The sequence below is a fragment of the Achroia grisella genome, unplaced genomic scaffold (assembly GCF_030625045.1).
Source record: "Achroia grisella isolate CSIRO2021 unplaced genomic scaffold, CSIRO_AGI_Agris_v1 utg900, whole genome shotgun sequence".
Lineage (NCBI taxonomy): Eukaryota > Metazoa > Arthropoda > Insecta > Lepidoptera > Pyralidae > Achroia > Achroia grisella.
Genome location: NW_026713059.1, coordinates 5,593,932 through 5,618,083, shown reverse-complemented (window position 1 = coordinate 5,618,083; position 24,152 = coordinate 5,593,932). Strand labels below are relative to the sequence as shown.

Genomic DNA, 24,152 nt, shown 5'->3' with positions numbered 1-24,152 from the left:
AGTTTCAATAATACAACAACCTAATTATTACGATCAGCATTACGTTTGACGGAATTGTAATTGACGCGGGCACAGTCTTCTTCTCTTCCATTGTTTTAAATCAGCTTAAAAACGTTGTAATTGTAGGTTTAATTCCACTCTTATTATGTGTAATGCTGTTGTCACTTAATGTTGTTGATATAATGTTTCTTTTAATACGGTCTTGTCTTCAGCAATGATCAATAATAATAGCCAATTTATCGATCATATTATCCCCTGCTTTTGCTTCATCAGACTCTTCAATTTCAAAACCCAACAAGCATGCAGACATGCGGGATCGCGTTATTGCTTTTTTATTAGTGTTTTTTATCTAACCCCCACCCGCTTAGCAGTTTTTGCTGCGCGTGCGTCGTGGGATAGGTCGCGTTGTGTCGCTGTTTATGCTGGTATTACCATAATGCAATTTTAGTACATCGCAGTTCCATTGTTAACCAATTGTCGTCGAAATTTATATCAGTGTCAACTGATAATGTGTTTGAAGTATTTTTCTTTAATGTTAGCAGTTTATCGTAATTTACTATTGCTTGTAGAATTAATGTGAGACTGATGCATGCGAATTTTAATAAGTACCACTACTTACTAAACAACCAAATCAAAGGTCACAAATGTTAAGAGAGTCTATTGACAATGGAACATTTGCATTTGAATTTCCGGTATTGTATCCAAATTATCATCAAATAACGGTTGCATGGTTAACCGCTGATATGACAACAACGCATTAGATGTAACATTAAAAATTGCAAATAACAGTTTGATAACTGTTTGGCGAAACCTGTACTCTTAGGGTTAAATGGTTTGTTTATATTGTCTAATGACAAGAAATTAAGACTATTGTTATCATTTCAAGTCTAAACAGAATATTAGGTATAAACTTATATACTTTTTATGAATGATAGAGTTAATATTTGCCACAAAATATTCCAGCCCAGCACATGGATGGAGTAACGCAGAGCTATTGAGGCGACACTTGGCATGAGTGGCGTCACCGATAGTATGCAAATGCATGTACTTAATTGAAGAGGGCTCTCTATGACGAGAGCGACTACGATATTTCGCTGCCATTGTTTTCATTGCAATGGATTTCATATACATACATTCCGTGGGAAAATTAATTAAAATTGCGACTTAGTCTTCATGGAATTTAAATAAAATTTAATTAAGTACTTATATACATTTTTCTTTCGTTTAGATTTCCCGTTGGAATAAAATTATTATAAATTACATATGGAATATATATATTTTATCAAAAGCTGTATTTTCGTTTTGTGGTTTTAAATATACCTACCTATTTAATGCATTTCATTTTATTAGACACGTTTTCGGGGTATTAACAAATTGATCGACCAATAATTATTAACCCTTTATCATCCATTGATTTGATGACAATCCGCATGTCCCGTATAACTTTAATTGTTGGGACAGAATATTATGATTGACGTTTTACCAACAATGAATTCTATTCCAATCTAAACTGATGTTACATTATAGATACTTTATGGTAAAATTGTACAGTTACATTAAAACATTTAGGTACTTGGGCTAATAACCTCCTAAATTATATAAGAATAACTAGGGTTAATAAGATACTAAGTAAGTAAGATCGCAGTAGAATATAATGACAAGTATTTTCATAAGAAAAATTTTATTAGATTTCTAAGTGGATAATAAATGTAATACCAAGTTACAGAAATAAATGTAACAACAAGTTTATTAAAACTTTTAACATTTTATACTTGAAATGATTCTTATGATACGATAAATGAAATCACATTCTTGGGTACTAACGGAAACACAAACTCCGCCTAACAAAAAATATTGCACACAGCTTGATCTATTTTTGAGTGCATTTCGCGCTATTTTGGCGTTCCCTACGCAGGCATGTGTCAATGACCCCGTTTGCTGGCGTTTGTTCACGTACTTTTTGAATTTTTGGGGCGATTCGTGCAGAGTGCGAAGGCGAACAACAACCTATTTTGTTCTATATTTGAACTTTTATTTTAAATGGTGTATTGTCGATAGTAATAGACTTTTTACTACATTAATCAAAGTTTGATCAATAGCAGTATGTATCTCTAACTTAGGTGAGTTTGTTGTACAATAAATTTAAAAGTTTTTTATAGTATTTTAGACTAAAGAAACAATGTAGACGATAAATAGGCACTTATATTACTGAGAAATATTGGTATATTAATTCAAAATATTTACCTAATACATTTATTATTTTTAGATTAGGTTTAAGTCATTCTCTCTCTCTTTGAAATATTAAATCTGCGTAACTAATTCCATTTAGTTACTTCCTGAAAAGTTGAATAATGAAGATATTAATACGTATGACATCAAAAAATAGTGTATGGATATAGGTGTTCTTACTAATTATAAATTAAAAATTCTGTGCGTTTTTTGTGAAATTTAGATGTAAAGTATTATTATATAAGTAAAATATTATTAACATAATAATATTTTTAAGCGTGAAGATTTAACAAGCTACGTTAATTAAGTATATCTATAGTTAAGCATGGTTTTAAACTTCCATAAATGTAAATAAATTACAAAACCTTATTCTTTTCAAAGTATGTACATTAATCTAATGTAAACGCAACAATGCATATTAATTGAATTTTTATGTTAATTGTCATCAAACTGAAGTAACAGAATTGTTGATTTCGTTGGCACGATGCGAAGTTCACCGTTGGCATACAAAGGGACGCCGAGGCGAGACGAAGACGAAGTAACATTTTTTATAAGCCTAAAATCGGCTTTATTCCACTATCGTCTCGACACTATGGCGCGTTCGCGGCATACACATACATAATCATATGTGTAGTATTATGTTGCGCACACGCACACAGACGTGGACGCCCTCCTCGGCGCGCTGCAATTCGTCGGGCGCGCCGCGTACTCCGTCCCGCACCCTCTGGCCCGCAAGCAATTGCACTGCACTCCGGCACGCTGCGTGCGTAAAAAGCGCATGCAGGAGGCGCGGAACGCGGGGCGCGGCGGCGGCGGCGGAGCACGGCCGCGACCGCGCCGCCGCCTGCAACAATCCAACAGTCATCGCCAGACGCTCGTAAGAGCTCACCGCCCCCACCGAGGGCGTATTTGTCAGTCCGCTCGCGCGAAACAACCCCCGAACTTTAAGTGTCAGTGCGAATTGTTCTCATGAGTTCCCTGAAGCCCTGAACATTTTCCATCCCAACAACACTCAAGTGTCACTTTTGGATTTCCAATAATAAGGTAAGTTTTTCAATATTTATTAAAGAAAACTTGTTATGCAGAAACTCGTAGCGGCGCTACGTTGCGTAGCCTCGTAGACAAAAGTTTTTTGCACAATTCAGAGGTTTGTATTTGTTTTATAATTGTTATTTTAATTTTATCGTGTGATTATAAACTTTAAAGTCTAGTTAACAAGATTCAAATATTGCATGATTTCGACTTGATGGATATTATAAAAGGAGGGACACCGGTACAATCGCTTTCATCAGCCCCCCAAGTTTGATGTACCTGCGGAATAAAAGGTAAAAAGTCAATTTGGCAGTGAGGAAGGGCTTCGGACGTAATATGTAAATGGGGAAGGGCTGTGCAGTCGAGCAGCGATGGTACACCGTGCCGTACGTTCACAGTAGTGCGGTGTGCACACACGTTGCATACACAGCTCGGGATCGCGGCGCCGCGCGACCACAGTCATACGTGAATTAGTGCGGATTTACGAACTGTTTAAAATTGTACCTAGTCGGCGTCTAGAGCGGACTAACTCTACAATGTATCCCGTCTCTACGTGCTTCGAGATTTTACCTGGTACGTAATAGAATAATAGTTAGACTGTTTATCGTTATTATTTGTGCATCTTAGTTTGAAATAAATAAGAGTCATTATTTTCGAATTATGTTATAATATCTGTAGTTAAATTAAGTAAAGTAATAAATTGTTATATTATAATGCTTATAACGTTATAATTGAACAAGTTATTATTATATATCATGAATATAAACATATTTATGTCTTAATATTCTTTAGAATAATTTAGTATCTTAAGTTGTAATCTAATAATATAATCTTAATTAACAAATTAATGAATTATAATTTGCTATTTATGATTTATTATTAATTGTTTTCATATAAATTATTATGTCTACGGTCTAAATCTGCTTATATCTTATCAGTTTCATAGCATTTAAACTGTTTTAAACTTTGCGCGTAATGTTTATAAAATTCGTCGTACCAACCAAGTTATTTAAATTGCTCTTAAAATTTTATACGTTTCACGGATGTTTCTTAAATGTTTTTCTTTGTTTAATTTTAGTGGTAAATAATAATAAAATGGTCCATTAATCTGTCAGACTATTTTATAAACTGTATGTTTAATTCAATAATTTAAACAGTTTATTTAAAATATAAATGTCTTTTAAACTTGTTTGAGTTAAGATTGATGTAACATTTTTTTTTTGTCCACAGAAGCGCAACTACGAAAAATGGGTAGCAGCGAAGGTCAACAAACCTTTTGTTTGAAATGGAACCATCACAAAACAAATTTAGTAGAGATCCTCGAGGCACTGATCAAAGTAGAGACCTACGTAGATTGCACTTTGGTGGTTGACGACCAAGTCACCTTCAAGGCTCATAGAGTCGTACTGGCTGCTAACTCTCCTTATTTTCAATCCATATTGGCAGATGTACCTATGGATCATTGTAGTATTTTGTTCCCTGGTGTAAAAGATTTCGAGATGCGTGCTCTTCTTGAATATATGTATACAGGGGAAGTAAATGTAACACAAGCACAAATACCTCGTATCATGAAGGTTGCAGAACAACTGGAGGTAAAAGGACTATTTGATATGACAGAGTTACGTCGTCGTCCTGGGTCTAATGAGCGCACTCCTGCGGCTTCTCCGCCGCGTGTGGTACCAGCAGCGCCATCTAGCGTATCACCACCAATGCCTGCAGCGCCATCTCGTTGGCATCGTCCACCCAACGTTCCTGCATTATCGGCTGCCTACGAATCTGTAGACATGAATCCTTTGAAACGCAAAAAGCTATCGAGTATGTTAGCTACACGTGACACACCTATATTAAGAAATGTCCTAGCACAAACGGCTTCTGTAGACTCTTCTCAACCTATATCACTAGTTTGTCACCCAGTCAATCAACACGTACCACCACGTATTCACTCTAATGGATCAGCTCACGAATCTGAGCGAGCTCCAAGTCCACAACGCGGCTTTGATTATCGACCACGTCGATTGTCCTCAAGAGCCTCTTCGCCTCATTACAATAGATCAGATCGTTCCGAAGATGCCCACTCTCCATATACAGAACGTTCTTTTGAAGAAGAAAATAATCGTAGCTTTCATCCTTCCTCGCCGCCATCCAACTTTCAACAAGACGTACGAACAGGATTGGCACCTTATGTCCCACCACAACAAAAGCCAGAATGGAAGCGATATAAACAATACACTAGATCCGATATTATGTCAGCTATTGAATGCGTGAGAAACGGTATGAGTGCTCTACAAGCCTCGCGTAAATATGGCGTTCCCTCACGTACCCTATACGATAAAGTAAAGAAACTTGGCATTACAACAAGCCGTCCCATGAGTCGAGGTATAAAGAGAGAAACGAACGGTGCTGCATTTCCTTATGGGCTTAGTGGTACTGGGGGTGGAGATGACGGAGCTCCAGCTACACCTCTCATCGATCCGTCTTTTTTACAACAAGCATTAGAAGGGGCTACAAGGGATGGCGGTCGGGAAGCCTTGCATGCTATGGCTTTAGCAGCTGCTGCTCACGCCGCATTAACCCCAAGAACACCACCTCGATCAGCGCCGCAATCGCCACGGTCACCTCCTCTTGATGATGATCATGTCGAAGATCTTTCTGTATCGCGTCGTCGAGACATTGATCCTCCTTCTGGAGTTATTGTTCCACCACGTAATTTTGCATTAGATTGCAGTAGTGAAAGAGATTGAACAACAATAGCAAATTGAAACAAACATTCAAAAAGACTGACTTAGGCGTACAAAGTTAGGAATAAGACATTTATTAGACTACTGGTAGGACGCGCCGCGCGCGCACGCCACGCTGACCTGGCGTTTCGGCCGGGCGATTGCAATGGGCCCCGCGGCCACTTTTACTCTACCCCTGTTCTTTTCTATTTATTTTCTTTGCACCATCGAAACCTGATAACGAAATAAAATTTCCGTTTGATGGTGAAAGTGTGCCCTTATGTGATTTTATTTTTGTTTATTTTCTTACTTTATTTTTTTGTTTTATAACATTTACGTCTCTGTTAATGGAATAGAAAAATAGGTTAGCTTTAATTAGAATGTAATGTGTTAGTTGGAGCTGTAACTTTATAGGGCCGAAGGGCAGAAAGGTAGCGCCGGCTACGCCGCCGCGCCTCGACCAGGTCCGCCTAGACGAGTTATTGTGCAATTTGTTGTCCGCGACTGTGATGTTTATAGACTGAAACGCCGCTACTACCTCACGCTCGCTACAATTTAACTCTAGTCCTCCGCGTCGCATAATACCATAGTAACTTAAAATAATCTTCAGCAGAGCCACACGAAGAGTAGGTATCTGAATATAAGTAAATTCAAAGGATTGTGTGACGCGGGACGCTCATGTCAATATGATGCGAATAGCGATGTACATGTATGTGACATTTTAATTCCTAATATTACGGGTTTAATTACTGATTTGTTAACGATTGCCATAAACATTTTTTGTGTTGTATGCCTAGTTATGCTCACTATGTCATCAGTAAATTAAATATATTTATAAATATAGTAGACTTTCTTTAGCACTTGCACAGTCATTCTTATTAGAATAAGTGACATGATTTGTAACACTTAGTAAAATGCTCAATATCTTTTCATAAGTTTATGGTAAACAATATAATTTCGTCGCCATTCGCTGTTATACTTATTACAATTTAACTAAGTTAGTTTCTTATTAGTACGAGTGTCTACATTACTTTCTAATAAGAATCATTATATATTTATATTGTTGTAAAGCTTTGTAATTATATAGAATAATAAATAATACGTTGTAAGTAAAAAGTACCTAGCACAGATTCTTCGTGGTTGGTCTAGATTCACCATAATATATTACCTTCCACATTATTTTTAGTACTGTTGTATCCATGTATTAATTTGATATCTACATACGTTAACTTCTAATAAAATATAATGTTAATTTTATAATACTGTTTAAGTTAATCATCATTACTTATTATTTTGTAATTGATTGGAAGACTGATTTGTTACTTTAGTCTAGTTCGAAAATGCCATAGATTGAGTAGGTACCTACCTCTAAGTTTCTCTACTTTATCATTGCATATTTTACGTAATATTGCATGGAAGTAAAATTAGGTTGGATCATATTTGTATTGAGTGTGTAGAAGCTACACTTTTGAGGTCTCACTGTGTTGTGCCTTTGTTTGTTTTAGTAAATATTAATGTTAGGACATTCCAGTAGTGCACTTTCGTGCTAATGTGTTTTAGATGAGTTTCAAGTACTTGTATGTAAGTGGGCTCTTAGAGAAAATGTGCGAAATGAATTCACCCATATCGTTATTTTAGTGCCTATCGTATGTACCTCATGATTATATTGAAGCGATGTTATGTTATATATACCCCACTATTGTGCCTATAAATATATTATTAAGTATACTTAATGTTATGCACTTTTATTCATCAATTTAGTTATGAATGCAAAACATTGTATGTATGTACTTTACGTAGTTGTTTAATGTATGGACACACCTGAGTTATTTTAAATCGAGTTTATCTCGTACCTACATATTATAAGAACTCTATATTTACAGATAATATAATGTTATAAATATAAATTAAACGTTTAATATCATAAGTTTTTTTTCTTAACATATACCTACATATTCTATTTTGGATAAATAAATATATTTTAAATGCGAATGAAATAAGAATAAACTAAAAGAGAAAAGTTAATTCTAGAAATACAATTAATGGAATCATGGAGAAGCCATACCGCAGCTCGAGTTTAGAGTAAAATCCCAATTGGCTATATGTAGATAGGTATACCTACCTACGAGTAAAAGTAAAGGGTTATCTATGGTTTATTGATTTAGTATGCCAGATGAATCAATGAAAAGGTTTACATCCAGAAAGTGGAAATGGGGATGCAAGGATGGTAAGGGAGAGTAACTATTCCTCTCTGAAGATTGCATCTGTTATAATAAGAATTATGCTTTAACTTTGGAAAAATTGGAACCTGCGCAACCCCCGGGCTCAAAGAAAAACTTGTCCACGCCTAGGTCAGAAGATTATTTATGCCTCTAACTACCGTTTTGTCTTGGAAATTACGACGTATAGAAATTGTAAGATCTCTGTATACTCTCATGACATCTTAATAAAATATAGGTATAATAATAAGTACAAAATTAGACTTCAAAAGAAAATTACAGCATTCAGTAGACATGTAGGTACACTGTAAAGACTAATATTATGTGTTCGATGTATGTTGAATCCGTCTATGTATACTGGCTCACCAGTCAGGTGAGGCAGCAATGGAGGAAGAGGACAAAATTTATCACTATGGTAATCAGTCAGGAGCACAGATAACATAATATGGTCAGGAGCGAATGGGGTTATCGAATTAATTAGCTATTTGACGACTCTTGTGGTATAGTTAAGCACGTCACTTTCCGATGGACATAATTTGGTTTCTGCAAAATGGATACATTTTGTATTTATGACGATCTATTAAAAATATATTTTCGAAAAAAAAAAATTGATCTGAACGGTTGTGGCACTGCAAGAGATGCGATCCATACTTTTTGAAACCGTATAAAATTGTCTATGCATCGTTCTGTTCAACCGGTTAGGAAATTATATTAAGATAGGGTAAGTATAATACATACGGTAAAGACTAATAACAATAATAACCCTGGACAATTAAAGAAAATTCAATAATGACAAAGAGATAAAACATTCTAAAATATTGAGACAGTAATAGATTTATTTATTTACGTTGCGACACAATTATGGTATATTAATGAGTTAATTCAACAGATTTAATTATTTATATCCGATTGCATGATTATATTAGCTAAATAATAAATATTAACACGGAAACTGAATTTTAAATTACTCAAATAATAATTGAAATAGTTACGCCATCTATTTTGCACAATAAGTAACTATAGCTTCGAATAATTGCCGTAAGATGGTTCTAATCATTAACTAATTACTAGAGTTGAGAAATTTTAATTAAGTTAATTTATAAAAAATAAAAATACATTATTTATTTATATTACTATCTGTACATAGTTATGTCACTTGGGCTTTACACAAAAGCTCAAATTATGTTCATGTTATGCTACAACAGAAAAATATAATTACGAATGCATCCATAAGTGACGTAAAATCGCACCACGTTTTTGAAGTTTCCTATTGGTTATAAGAATCAGCAGACAGCAGGTGCGGGTTGTCAAACAAAGTACTTAAAATGCCAAAAATTGTAAACAAAATTTTGTTTTCACATTTATTATTATATAAAATTTTTAATGTTTCCTAAGTAAGAATGGAGCAGGACGACTTATTATTAAGCCCAGATGGCTTCCATTGTCGTGATATGATTGAAATAGAAGGCTGGTATTATGTTTTCAAATTACAATTTATTTCATCACTATGAAATTTAACTATTTTAGTGTTAAAATTAATTAATTAATTAACTTATTATGAGATATTAATATATTAATTTGTTTTATAGACTTCCTCAATGATTGCGACTCTGATTTTATCAACAAACTAGAGGCTGAACTGGCAACAGTGGAAAATGACTCTGGATTACTCAGTATTGAAAGTGATATCAAGACAGACAGCCCTACGCAACCTCAAGTGTTGCCTTACCCCCACACTGGCAATCCGTTATTCTCTCAATACTGGAGTCCAAATAAACCTCCACAAAATACTGGACAAAATCAAAATAACAGTCCAGTTCGAAACACTTCTCTAAAAGAGAAGGGGTTTTCTTTGCCTCTGAAGAATGATGGTGTACCATTGCCTGATGTTACACAACATGGACATAGCAGAGTGTCTCCACAAGCCCCCATGATTGTACAGCAAGTTGTTCAAAGTCCATTTTATGTTAATTTGGCACCTGGCAGTATACATCAGTTTCCTGATGGTAGAGGATCATTGGTGAAGTTAAATGGAATATCGCATGTGAAACAATCCAGTACCACACAGCAGTCTGGGCAACCCTTAATTTTACAGAACAATAACAAATCGGTGACTCCAGTCATTTTGAAGACCACTGATACTAACTTTTCACCTGTGATATTACAATCCAATATGATTCCAGAAACACAAACTTTGATGTACACAAGTGCTCCTGTACAAGGTAAATGCTTAAATTACTTCTACTGTGAATATAGATATATCTCATCTTCAAACATGCTGGTTGGTCTAGCACAATCAGCATGCAGATACACTAAATAATTGAAATGACTTCACTAAAGTTAAATATTTGTGGTCAACAAAAAATTCACTTATCCACTTAGGAAAATTAAGAATAAAAAAATAAGTTGATAATGTTTGACAGAACTAGGAATTACAATGGATAAAAACTGGATTTTGCCACTACTTTTAAGTAGTTTTATCCAAATTTTAAACTACATTTTATCATATGTCTTTTGACTCTGTAAATTGGATATAGTTTTAAGAGCATAAATATAATTAATATACACTTTAAAATATAATTATCATACACATTAAACATTTTAATATGAATAATGGGCACTAGCTAACTAATCTACAATTGTGAAATATTGAAAGAGGTAAATTTCAAATTAGAAGTAAAGAGGTAACCTTTAATTTGCCATATTAATAATGTGTACTAAATGTGAAAGTTTTAATAATAATTTAATATAAGTGTAGCTTGAAATGTAAGTATCGTAAATTTATTCCTTATTCGACTTATGAAAGTCACATAATTTAAGTTACAACTTACAACACAGATTTGCTTTTAGTAGTTCTTGATCTAAATTAACTAACCTAAACATAAAAGAAATATAATCCCTATTCCATAATTGATACTGAAATCAAAACTCAAGCTCCAAATTATTTTAATTTAGGATGTTTTATTTATCCATATAATTCAGTCACTGTAGTTTTTTATATAATTTAATACTTAACATTATTTGTCTAAATTTAGTCTTGAATTTATTTTCAGGTACACCACAAAATGTCATAACAAATACAAAACCAGGTTCAGAAAGTAGACCAATACATACATTTTTCACAAGTAGTAGTGGCCCTACCTTGCTCACAACAGCAACAGGTATACCGGTTGTGCTTGAAGGAGACAAGATTGCGCTGACTCAGGCTCCTAATATTGGAACCCCAAAAGTAAAAGAAGTGAAGAGAAGCGCACACAATGCTATTGAGAGAAGGTATCGGACTAGTATTAATGATAGAATCATTGAACTAAAGAATATGTTGGTTGGAGAAGATGCAAAAGTAAGTATTTGTCATATTATTGAAACTACTGCAGATATTGTATATTACAGTACATTAAAATTTACACTCTTTAACTGTTCATATATAAGGATCCAAATAAAGCTTAAAACAAGTTTTTCTATATTCCCCAAATATCCTACAACACATGTAATGAAATAATTTAAATATGTAGATTGAAATTTCTTAAAGATTTTACATTTTACCTTTGCACCTTGTTCATGATTCATCTTAATAAATAAAAGAAAAAGGATTTAAATGTTCATTTTCAATGAACATTTAAGCTGTTATATTTACTTACTATTGCACAACATTTTATGATTCACTCTCCATATAGACAATAGTGAAATTAATTTCATAATAATATTATTCAATAATATCTAAACTAGTTTTAATTTTTAGTTTATTATTCATTAGTTGAATATTAGGGAAAATAATTTATTATTGAAAGGAATATTGCATATTGTAAAAATTATGTTTATAAATAAAATTACAGTTAAACAAATCGGCTATATTGAGAAAAACAATAGATTATATAAAGTATCTACAGAACCAAAATGCGAGATTGAAACAAGAAAATATGGCTCTCAAATTAACATGCCAGAAATCTGGCCTGAAAGAACCAGTAATCGAAGGTGGATACACTCCACCCCACAGTGATATCTCATCCCCATATCCATCTCCACATGCTCTTGACAGTGATTCTCCGTCATCACCAGATTATAAGGTAATTTATATTTATTCCTTTATACAGTCATGGTCTAGTGAATTATGAAAGTGAATCATAAGTTACTGAATAGCTGGGAGTTCAAAGGTGACGAACTCAAAAAAATTTTCAGTGTTTATTTATAAGTTTGAGTGAAACATCTATGTAAATGTGAGAGATGGCAGTAGCTACACCCACTGCAAAGTTAGATTAAAATGTATTCAGCGATATAGTCATGTCAAATGTTGCAGGCACCATAATGACATTAACACTCCTCTGATTACCCAACCTGTGTAACACTCATGAGTGTATATATTTTATATTTTAATACTATTTTCCTAAAATAGATATTTTAATTGTAAATTCTTGATCATGTTTTTATGAATGATACCTACTTTATTTTGTTTATAAAACTGGTTATTTTCTTACCACAGATTGAAGAAAAGTATTCTAAAATAGTAATGGGAATGGGTGATCATTCTCGATTAGCTCTTTGTGCCTTTATGGTGGGATTAATTGCATTTAATCCATTTGGTACATTCTTTGGAAAAATGACACCAGATTTAAAACCAGATGATTTTTCGGCAAGGGTTGATCAACGCCGTATTTTATCGGATGATAATGTTGGTAAGTTTATATTTTGTGATACATGGACATTATAATTACATTTTTAGTAAGGAAGTAAATTTATTAGTATTTACTTATCTCTTGAACGTCAAATCTTATCAAATCTATGTCTTAATATGTGATATAAAGCTAGAGCGACTCCTTTTTACAAAAATATGTGAATGGAGAAATATGAAATTGACACAGTTAAAGTTTCTACGGAAAAAGAGTGCAAAAACATTTATTTTTAATAAATATAATATAAAAATTTGTTAGTTTTAATAAAAAATAATTACATACATATGAACATGAGCACAAGTGACCAATAGCATAGTATTAATGTGTCTAAGCTCAGAATAAAATAAAATTTGATTGATTGATTGACTGTTTCAGGTTATACAAATGGACCTTGGGCTATTTGGTTGTTCAATACATTTTTCATATATTTAATAAACTTTATAATATTGGGAGGATGCCTTGTAAAGTTGCTGGTCTATGGGGATTCAGTGCCAAAGTCACAATCCAAAGAAGCTGGACTTTTCTATAAGCATAAACGACTAGCAGATAACTTCTTAAAAAAGGTAAATTTATTAAATTCTTTTTGTTTATTAAATATCTTTTTATTTCGTAACTATAATTGACTAGCTGACATGCGCGAGTTCGTCTGCATCACAATTATACATCGCCCAATTTACATAATATCTTTTTTAATAATAGCTCATGTGTTATTCCGATATTTAAGCTATGTTACTACATAGCTTAAATATAGAGTTAACAGTAAAGTTTCAAAATCAATCGGTAGTTTTTGCGTAAAAGAGCAACATCCATCTATACTCACAAACTTTCGGATTTATAATATTAGTATGATATTAAATTTTTAGGGTAACTTGGACAATGCTAAATTGGAATACCATCGATCGCTAGCAGTGTGCGGCAAAAGTGTTCAATCTGGCGGACAAGGACATGTCAAGTACAGTGCATTGTTGGCTGCAATATTGAGGCAGTTTCTCCAGAGACTACCGTTTGGTGGATATCTTGCTCGTCGTGCAGGAGATTTATGGAGTGACAGGTAATTGAATATTATACATTATACATATCTAATATACTTGCTATTATAAGTTTGTGCTATATAATAAGTAGATAATTTTAATATAAAATTAAGACGACGTAGGTGGTCTAATGGTATGTTACGCTGCCTTACTTCCGTTGGTCGTTGGTTCAATTCCTTGCGAAACGGATACTTGCATTTTTATTTATGAGTATGAGTGTGTAAATTGGTTTGGGGGTTAATACATATAATATGTATGTATTAAAAAAAATCTATCAGATGTTTAGTAACACCAGCACTTCTTAGTTTAGGACAAGATGGCGCTGTCTGAATTTTCCAAGGTTATTATTATAAAAAAAATATTCCCTCACAAACCCAATTAGTTGCCATACAAACGTATTTTTGAAATTATTTATTTAGTAAATAATATGGAAGAAAATAAAAAATATGGAACATATTGCCCCTGAACGTAGATTAGAATAATCAAAGGCTTCGAACAATTAACGTGTTACGACTCTTTTCAAACTAATACACAGCTTACAACACAACATGTTCGGCAGCTGATATCCACATCTTCATACCTCTTACCAAAGTATCAGGTACACTGAACACACTGTATTAGTTTTTCTGTTATTTATCGAAGCCCTGCTAGAAGAGCGACTCAGCACTGGGCCACGGAGGTGTCGACGGTGTCACATCGTCTAGCGCAGCTTTCGGTGTTGCCATCGCACAGTGGACGCACCGAGAGCGTGCTGCTGGCGCTGCAAGCTGTTAACCTGGCAGAAGCGACTGGCAACGGGTTACTCCTCGCCGATACTTACGTCACAGCCGCTTTAGTTTTCAAAGATTATATTCCAAAGATCGGAAATTGGCTATGCGGGTAAGATATTTATGCAATATTTTTAGAGAATATTATTTATTGTTCGGTATTTGAATTATTTAAAATAATTCTATTTTTATTTCTCTTCAAAGTAAGTAGTATTATTTATCGTGTAACAATACACACTTAGTCATGTAGTAGAATTTAATGGTAAAATACAAATTAGTGGAAAACTGGTGCCTGTGCAAGGTATCCGTATAATAAATTACGTATTTAACTGTATCTTTTTACTAATTACTACTATTTATTTATTTAGCGTCGTGGCCTAGTGTTTAACTTCCATCTGTAGTGAGTTGAAATCTGGGGGACAGCAAATAGTTTTTTTTTTCTGTTAATATATATTTCTTATCGACTCCTCACTTCACTCTCTGCATGTTATATGTCGTAATATTAGTGATATACACTAATATTATGACACTTAATTCTTCAGTTAGTCTGCCAGCTTAGCATCAAGCCGACTGTTTGCTTGATTGGTGTCCTCATGGTATGAAAACTATATAGATATACTGGTATAGCAATAATGATGGCTGTGTGCAGGTACTACCTCCGCCTGTGCCGAAGCGCGGGCGCGGGGGCTGGGGCGAGTTCTGGACGTCTGCGTTGGGCGGGCGGCGCACTCGCATATAGCTTCCTACGCTCGCGGCACTGGAGCTACGACCGGGACCATCGCTCTTCCGCTCTCTTCAGTCGCCTCCCGGATCCCACCGACCCACTCGCCTACGCTATGAGGGTGATTACTTTAAACAACTGGTTTTGTACATCAACACGAATATATACTCACAGTTAATAAGTTTCTTTGATAATAATATTTCTTTTTGATATCATCTATAAAAACTACTACTAATAAAGCAAGAGTGGGAGAGGATTGTTACTAATGTCAGATTGAGCTTGATGTTGCAAACTAGAAAAGATTGTGTTTATTTCTTGGTGAATTCGACACTATGGGCTGACAGACCTTATTTTATACCCACTACTACCCTACTTTATATCATATACCGTTAGCGCAGGAGATTGCACACTATTATTATTATTATTACCCAATAAAAAAAAACTATTAATCCTTATTAAGTTTATATGTCGGGAATAACTTAGAAATAAATCCTATGATTGCAAAAAGAATACATAAACCAATGGGTTACTAACCCAATTAAAATGCGATTTATACGAAGACCTTTCATTATTGTATTAATATAATAACGAAATTTATGAACAAAACACAACTAAAGTTTCGTCTATTTAAAAACTGGTTTATGTACCATAGCATTAATTAATGTATTGAATTACATAGACAAAAAGATCTTTGTTATTTGGTCGCTTACAAATTTGCAATATTATTGCGAATTTGTAAGCATACGGATTTGGCAAGGATAATACAAAGGGCTCGTGTTATACTTTTGTTATTTATATTATAGGCGTATCACCTCGAACTTCTCCAGAAGAGTCTGGAGATGCTATTGATTGCCGACGAGCGCAGCAACACGCGGGACGTCCTGGAGCTCATTAAACTAATCACAGACGACGTTTCTACAGATGCACCACATCACAATGGTATAAACTTTGATAATATTGTCTTGTTTAGACCATGAAGAAACCGACTTTAATCGCATTATTAAGGTTGACCCAAAATTGCCCATCCAATTTCAAACAAAAATGTGGTCCACATGAGAAGCGCCAACTTTCAAAAAAAAATTTCAAATTGAGAAACTCCGTCGTTTATTTTCCTATGAATCCGTATTCGTTATTTTTAAGAGTTTTGTGATTAATTGACATTGTAAGTAGGAAGTACAAGGTATTAACAACAACGATTTTTGCACTACTTCCTGGATAACAATCTCGAAAAAAACATCTTTTCTAGGAGTGTTAGATCGTTGTAAATTCAATTTAGTCTGAAATAATAAAATCTCGTTAAATGAATAACCTGAAATATCGCTATATATTTAATCTAAAATTATAATATAGGTTGCTGGGATCCAGTGATGGAATGGTGGGCAAACATAGTTGGCGTGGCTGCCACTTGGTTATTAGCAGATACCAGTAAAGCAATTGAAATTGGCAATCGACTGGACCTGTTACCTGAGACACTTGCCAATTGCGAAGATCCTCTGCCTGGGTAAACATTATTGCTATATTTTTTTTATGCAATAATAATAATGCATAGTTGAAAAACAATCACATCACCAGGTATGCCTATCATAAGTGGCATAGCCAAATAGTGGCAAGTGTGGCCTATATTCTGCAAGTTTAACAATATTTATACATGATTGTTACATAAAGTAAAATCCCGTTAGCATATAACGCCTGCAGTACTCTTAATGCATTGCGTTTCCAGAGGACTAGATGTCATGCCTCAATCCCCAGTAATTTCACTCCAATACTCACCCTCCAATCGAAACACAGCTTACAAAACTGCTTCACGGCTGAAGTAGGCGATGCAGACGAAAGTTTCAGTTTTTTAGAATTTTAGTTACTACAATGCCACGGTTATATTTTGTTTAGAGCACTAGTAGGTACTGATCTTTACATTACAAAATATTTAGAAAATCTTTATGACATATCTATCTCATAAAGATTTTTCATTATTTCCATTATGGTTAAAACAGTTTTTAGAATTCTCACTATAGTAGTAGAATGATGCAAGTTAATTAACTATAATTAATTATAAATTCTAAGAAAATTAAGAAAATTGTGATTTCACGATCAAATTTAAACCAAAATAATTAGGCCGTTATTGCATAGAAGAAACTACAGAACACTTGATATTTAGTATTAACACAGATAAGATTTAAAATTGTGTTTCAAATAATATAACATTTTAATAATCAAGTTAATGAAGAGAATAACGTTATTTAAATTACGAACACTATACCTGTTCTTGCATCGTGATAATTGTACTCGCACATGTATTCATTTAGAAATTCTAGTCATACTGTTTATTAAACATAGCCATAGTTTATAGTTAGTATATTAATAACTATTGTCTTTTGTATTATAAACATGAGTTGTTGAAAATATATCCATTGTGGTATTATTCGTAGGGCTCTGCACTTGGCATACAAAAGTCGTCGCGGACTGCTCAGTCTTGCGCAGTGCCGAGATGAAAACTCCATCGAGAGGACGTCGGAGACTATACTTAAGGTATTTTTGTTAATTATTTTTTTAAACTACAGCAAATTAACTTTTGTAAATTGATTCGATAAGTGGACATTTAATGGATACAGCTAATCGTCATCTGTAGACAATTAGGATCGTTCCCTTTGCAATGATATATATGTACGTGCTGTCTTAGCGCTTGGCATATAGGGTTTATTTTGTTTTTTCTTCAGTAGCTGTAATACCTATATTGTGTTTTATACCGCTTATCGTTCATGAAAATTTAGTCATATCATTACATGTAACTTTCATACATACATACATAAATGTAACAAAAGCGTAAACGAGCAGTGCCTGTACTTTAAATATTAAAAAAAAATATTAATAATTATATTTGTCTGCTAACTTGTGCGCGCTAAGTTTAAGTATGGAACACGGAGTTGCTTGTTCATCTAGTAGGTACTTAAATATTGTTATATTAAAAATATAATATTTTATAGGTATGCGATTTGGCTGGAGCCAAGTTGACAGATTCGCTCGCCTATTACTGCTGCCGAAAGCCTACGAAACTAATGATGGTGAGTTAATAATATTTTTTTGTTTCAATATGTTCAAATCAAAATGTCATTTAAAAGTATAGTTTTGATACTATTACGTTAATAGGATAAGTATCAGTATACATTGCATCATTTAGTGTTCTTATATTATATTGTATAATAGATACTGTTGTTAAAGTGGCTGGTAGAGCACGGCAGAAAATATATTTTATTATATTTATTTATTACTATTATAATTACATACTTATAGTATAAATGTAATATAATTGCAGTCATTTCACGGAATGACTTCTGTAAGTGTATTCAGTGTGTTAAGGTCCATTGGATTAATATAACTATATATTTGTACTCTTGATTTCTTTAGATTTTATAAATTTACATAATATATTTATTATACATGATTAGGTCCTAATAGACGTTGAGAGGTGTAGTGTATAAGTAATTGAGCTACTAAGCCTAACTCACACAAATCAGAGGCAAGACTGAAATTGTTAAATTATTGTTTAAAAGTCGATATATGTTTATAGATTACTAGCTGTCCCGGCAAACGTTGTTTTGCCTTAAAATAAAAAAAAAATTTAGGGGTGGACTACCCCTAACATTTAGGGGGATGAAAAATAGATGTTGGCCGATTCTCAGACCTACTCAATACCTACGCTCACAAAATTTCATGAGAATCGGTCAAGCGTTTCGGATGAGTATGGGAACGAAAACTGTGACACGAGAATTTTATATATAAGACTAGCTGTCCAGAAAACGTTGTTTTGCCTTAAAATAAAAAAAAAATTAGGGGTGGACTACCCCTAACATTTAGGGGAATGAAAAATAGATGTTGGCCGATTCTCAGACCTACTCAATACGCTCACAAAATTTCATGAGAATCGGTTAAGCCGTTTCGGAGGAGTATGGGAACGAAAACTGTGACACGAGAATTTTATATATAAGACTAGCTGTCCGGCAAACGTTGTTATGCCTTAAAATAAAAAAAAAAATTAGGGGTGGAGATTTTATATATAAGATATAAGATTATAAATAATCTTTGTAATAAAATATATTAGTATGTTATGTAAATGTATACTTTTGGCATGATATTAGTATGTATGAATTGTAATCGTCGAAATTATTTTGTTGTTACTAATGTGTATGGAATGTATTTGTATTTAGTAATAAAGCAGCCTCAAAGAAGCACGGCTATTGCGTGAGTGCATTGTAGTTGCATTGCACTTGTTTCCAAGTTCGTGCAATATCACTACAAAGCAAATCTCGCTTTAGTTATATTCGTCGCATCTTATAGAAGATATTGAACGTCAACGATTTTTTTATCCGTGTTTCATGCTGAAGATGTAATTTTATTCTTTAATTTTAACATAGAGCTTAATGAATTTATATAGATTAAGTATATATATATGTATATATCAGTTGCTTAGTATTTAGTTATTTCTATGTTTACCGCGTCAGTTATTAGGTTTTAATATGCACACACATAAGTTTTATTTTTAGTATTCAATATATGATTAGCAAGTATATGTATGCTGTCTTGTAAAGATACACTGCTTTGTATAATGTGATATCTAAAAATCCTAAAAGACTTCAACAAAATTGACTACAATCAATTAAAACTTCTTAAGGATTCTTCATAAACGATCACTACTATCTAGCATATCATACATACATATTATAAAGAAAACTCCCACGCTGAATTTGTTCGCGACAATGTTAAAAAATACTGAACGGATTTTTAACTGTTTTTCATCCATCTACAGAGTGATTTTTAAGAAATATTTAGGTATAATTAATTTCATTTTTATATTAATGTCTGCCTGTTTGTCTTGTGTCGCTGTCTCTTATCTGTTGTTCATCAATTATCGCACTAGTACTCCACCAGCATGTATCGTTAGTGCAGGTGGGTGCATCATTGCATCATCCTTTTTTTTTATGTAATTGAGCTGACAAAGCTGACAGCCTATCTGATAGTAAGCGGTAGCCGTCTCGCCTATATACATGAACAACACACATTCAGACACAGAGGACTAAGATGTCAGACAACAAGACATCATGTAATTCACTGGCGTCAGACAACAAGATATCCTGTAATTCACTGGCTCACCTGGACCCTACAACAGAAACACAATGTAACAAAAGCGGCTTGGTGGCTGAAGATGAGAATGTGGTACCCGCGCAGACGTTTATTTACAGTCTACTTCTAATGAATACTTGAGTGTACGGTATTAATATATGGTGATTGCAGTTGATGCAGGTGTTATGCTGCGACTGGTTGCTGGAGGTGCGCGCGGCCGTGTGGGAAGCGAGCCGGACCTCGCCAGCGCCGTTGCCGCAGCTGCAGGCCTTCCAGCGGGACCTGCACTCGTTGCGGCGTATATCGCAGGATTTGACGGTTATTATTCTTTATCCATCTTGCTGGTTTAACATTGCCTTACATTCCCATAGTCGTGGGTTCGATCCCCGCTCAAAAACATATTATTTTGTTATGTGATTAACTATCCCAGTCGGTAGGATAGGCCGCCTGTATGTGCAGGATGTTCATGTTCTTATTCTGGCTCAATTGTAATTTTTAGAATGTATGTGTTTTATTTTATGGGATACATTCTGCTGCGATGCTTCAAAAAAGACAGAGGCAAAAATTAGGTAAGTCACATAAAAGGTTTATAATCTAAAAAATATATGAAGAGAGAACATGAAGATGCTTGTAACTGACATCGTTCCTGAGAAAACAACAAAATACGTTCATAAACAGATAATAATGCAGTCCAAATTATAGTAAAAAAACATTTGTTTGGGACACTTGCTGTCTCGTGCTTGACTGAACTCGCACGTTACTAGTTTTTTCATGCTATTACTGACGGTAAAATTATTGCCATATGAATACATCTAATTATTATGATATGTCTTGGGCAGGGAATGACGTCGCGCATGCTCCTGCAGTCGGCAGTGTGCCGAATGATGGCTGGTGCGGCCCCGCGTCGCACTCAGCAACTTCTAGATGGCAGCCTACGTCCGCGATCTAACCGTCCCTCCATCATTTGTGGAAAAGGTACCTATTTATTTTATCTAATTGCACAAAGATTAAGTCTGTAGCGGTTTCTAAGATGATAGTCGCATGCCTAATCCTTGGCATTGTGTATTTATTTAAAAAAAAACAACATGCAAGTTTCTTGATAATGCTTCTTGTGATGAATCTGCATTCTGAATGAGTTGTAGAATAAAAAAATATGATTATTCAAAAGTACTTTATTAAGTTTATTTGAATAAAGAATATTTATATTTGTAAAATGTCAAACTAAGTATATCAGCAAAACACGTTCTTAGCTGTGATAGAACTCATTTTATATATAGGTACTTACGTTACACTATTATTAACAGTTTCACAGAATACCAAAACAAACAAAAATATATCTTCACAATTCCTATCCCAGTTAGAGTCAACGCAACGTAAAAACGTAACACTTGACCTGCTAATGTTTTCCTGGATAATTTCTCTTTCCCACATATAATACGCACACAATGATAAAATATTAAATCCCGTGATCTAACTACCGTAGTAGTTCGTTTAAGAGATCACATGGCTAGAATGGTCAAGGTTTATATTATTTATTTTTATTTATACAGAGCGTGTGTTAGAGGGGGGCGGAGGAGAAGGCGAACGTGCCTTAGCACTTTACATGGCGTGCAAGCACCTGCCAGCTGCCGTACTAGCGGCGCCGGGAGAACGCGCCGGCATGTTGGCCCAGGCTGCCGCTATGCTGCACAAGATCGGACACCGCAGCCGTCTGCCACTATGCTATCATCTGATGAAGTCCTTCGGCTCGTTACCGTCCGCGCCCTGATCTAACTACTCGAATGAAACCCCCGAAATCCCTCCAAAATGTATGTACACTGACTGAGCAAAACCTATTACTAATCGATCACTTAAATCACAAACAAGCCTTAGTTGTTCGTGTACAGAATTTTCATTATAATATTAGACGTAGATACCCAAATAAATAAATAAATAATTTTAAAAGTAACAAGAGTGTCATGCTAGTTCTTTCTAACTAAAACTGTCTCTTTGGATGATTGTTACAATTTAAAACTAACCTGAAAAATAGACTTGTCTAAGTGGCTAAAATAATGTGCGTGAACCTCAATATTTTTTACTGTATTGTGTCATAATGACTCCTCTAAGTCCTAGTTAAAAATGTAGGTAGTTAGAGGAGTCAACCCAAAACAAAACATTCATATGCAAATGTATATCAATATTTTGTTTAGGGTTTTACTGTTTAATTCTTTTAATTATAACTATGAACGATTGTGAGAATGGATGAATGGATGTCTGCTTGTTTGTTTTACTGTAAATGTTTTTTGACGCAAAGACTATTAGAATGATTTGACTGATACTTGGTGCACAGATAGTTAATGTTCTAGACACTAACATATAGGATTAACACTTTTTACCCGAATTGTATACAGCCACCAATACATTAATAAATATGTATTATATTATTACACGACTGTGTAGAAAAAGCGTGATTTTTTTCAGCAGTTTTCAGTTTGTCGATAAATGTTTATTTATTGATCTATGTGAGCAATAGTATAAATATGTAGTTTCTGTATACCTTTTATCGTGTGGAAAAACGTTAAAATACAATATAAAAAATTTACAAATACGCTTTAAGTTCATCATCAACTGCAAGAAATTTACTAAGTCCTTAATGAATTATAATTTTCCCCAATTTGGAAATTGTTTGGAAATTTATTAATGTTATCGTATATTTATTTGCAATTTATATTAATAAAGAATTATAACTGTATGTATTATCATATAACTATATATTATTATGTAGGTACCTGTTGTAAAGTCTAACGGCGCAACCAAAAACATTTTATTTAAAGTGTCTGTATCGCACAGAACAATAGTCTATTATTATAAATATCAAGACTTAAACTGTTCTTATTTTAGTTTTTATAGTTACTTTTAGTATGAAATAATAATATCTATTCTACAATAATATCAGCAATTATAGCAATGTGTGCAGATTATGTCAAATAGACATTATATTTTTTTAATTTGTATAATGTACTATGTAATGTAGGTACTTTACTTACATTACTAAAAATTAATAATGTAAGTAAAATTATGCCATTTTTGTATCAAGAAGTCCACAATATAGTCTTTATTTTTTAATGATTTGTCTGTGCGATATGTCAAAACTATCCAATACATAGAATCGCACCTGGATCGATATGTGTTCTTGACGCTTTTTTAAAGTCAATAAAAGCTCGTTAGACTTGTATAGGTTGTGATTGTTATGAATAATGTAGTGAAATTATGCTGTATTAGACTCTGAAATATACATAAATATGATCCTAGATTATATTGTATACTTCTGCTATGCACGGCCCTTAGGACATATAGGTATCTACATTAGTATTTTGTATGTTATAAATAGCAACCACAATAACCAGTAATACCTGTATAAATATAAAATTATGCTTATTTGATATCTGTTTTATTAATGTATTCCTTTCCAAACGATTTGTAGGTAATACTTATTTTTTTTCGATATTATGAGCACCGAGGAGACATATGCGACAAAGTTGCCCGAGGCATGGTCTTATTGATCCCGACGACCCCATAACGATAGTTAACCTCCGTACGGGTCTACCAGTTCCGCCCCGACCACATTTTTACACACACACACACACGATACCGTCCTCGCCGGTGAAGACGACG

The 24,152-nt window shown here is 33.9% G+C and overlaps 2 protein-coding genes across 2 annotated transcripts; both read left to right on the top strand.

The window, feature by feature from the left end:
- Positions 1 to 3,107: 3,107 nt before the first annotated feature.
- Positions 3,108 to 7,854, top strand: LOC131853161 (uncharacterized). Its single transcript, XM_059203985.1, has 2 exons — positions 3,108 to 3,273; positions 4,492 to 7,854. The coding sequence occupies exon 2, from the start codon at positions 4,509 to 4,511 to the stop codon at positions 6,000 to 6,002; it is 1,494 nt and encodes a 497-aa protein (XP_059059968.1). The 5' UTR covers positions 3,108 to 3,273; positions 4,492 to 4,508; the 3' UTR covers positions 6,003 to 7,854.
- Positions 7,855 to 9,489: 1,635 nt separating this feature from the next.
- On the top strand, positions 9,490 to 23,922 carry LOC131853311 (sterol regulatory element-binding protein 1). The gene is made up of 16 exons (XM_059204171.1): positions 9,490 to 9,664; positions 9,787 to 10,419; positions 11,251 to 11,537; positions 12,031 to 12,261; positions 12,675 to 12,867; positions 13,240 to 13,427; positions 13,728 to 13,915; positions 14,538 to 14,774; positions 15,312 to 15,504; positions 16,187 to 16,322; positions 16,734 to 16,884; positions 17,810 to 17,909; positions 18,365 to 18,442; positions 20,670 to 20,816; positions 21,338 to 21,473; positions 22,049 to 23,922. The coding sequence occupies exons 1-16, from the start codon at positions 9,598 to 9,600 to the stop codon at positions 22,264 to 22,266; spliced, it is 3,183 nt and encodes a 1,060-aa protein (XP_059060154.1). The 5' UTR covers positions 9,490 to 9,597; the 3' UTR covers positions 22,267 to 23,922.
- The last annotated feature ends 230 nt before the right edge of the window (positions 23,923 to 24,152 follow it).

Excerpts from the sequence above, each read along its gene's own strand:
- LOC131853311 (XM_059204171.1), top strand. The coding sequence starts at position 9,598 with ATGGAGCAGGACGACTTATTATTAAGCCCAGATGGCTTCCATTGTCGT. Across the intron at positions 10,420-11,250 it reads CACAAGTGCTCCTGTACAAG|GTACACCACAAAATGTCATA; the intron begins GTAAATGCTTAA and ends ATTTATTTTCAG. Across the intron at positions 20,817-21,337 it reads GTATATCGCAGGATTTGACG|GGAATGACGTCGCGCATGCT; the intron begins GTTATTATTCTT and ends TGTCTTGGGCAG.
- LOC131853161 (XM_059203985.1), top strand. The coding sequence starts at position 4,509 with ATGGGTAGCAGCGAAGGTCAACAAACCTTTTGTTTGAAATGGAACCAT.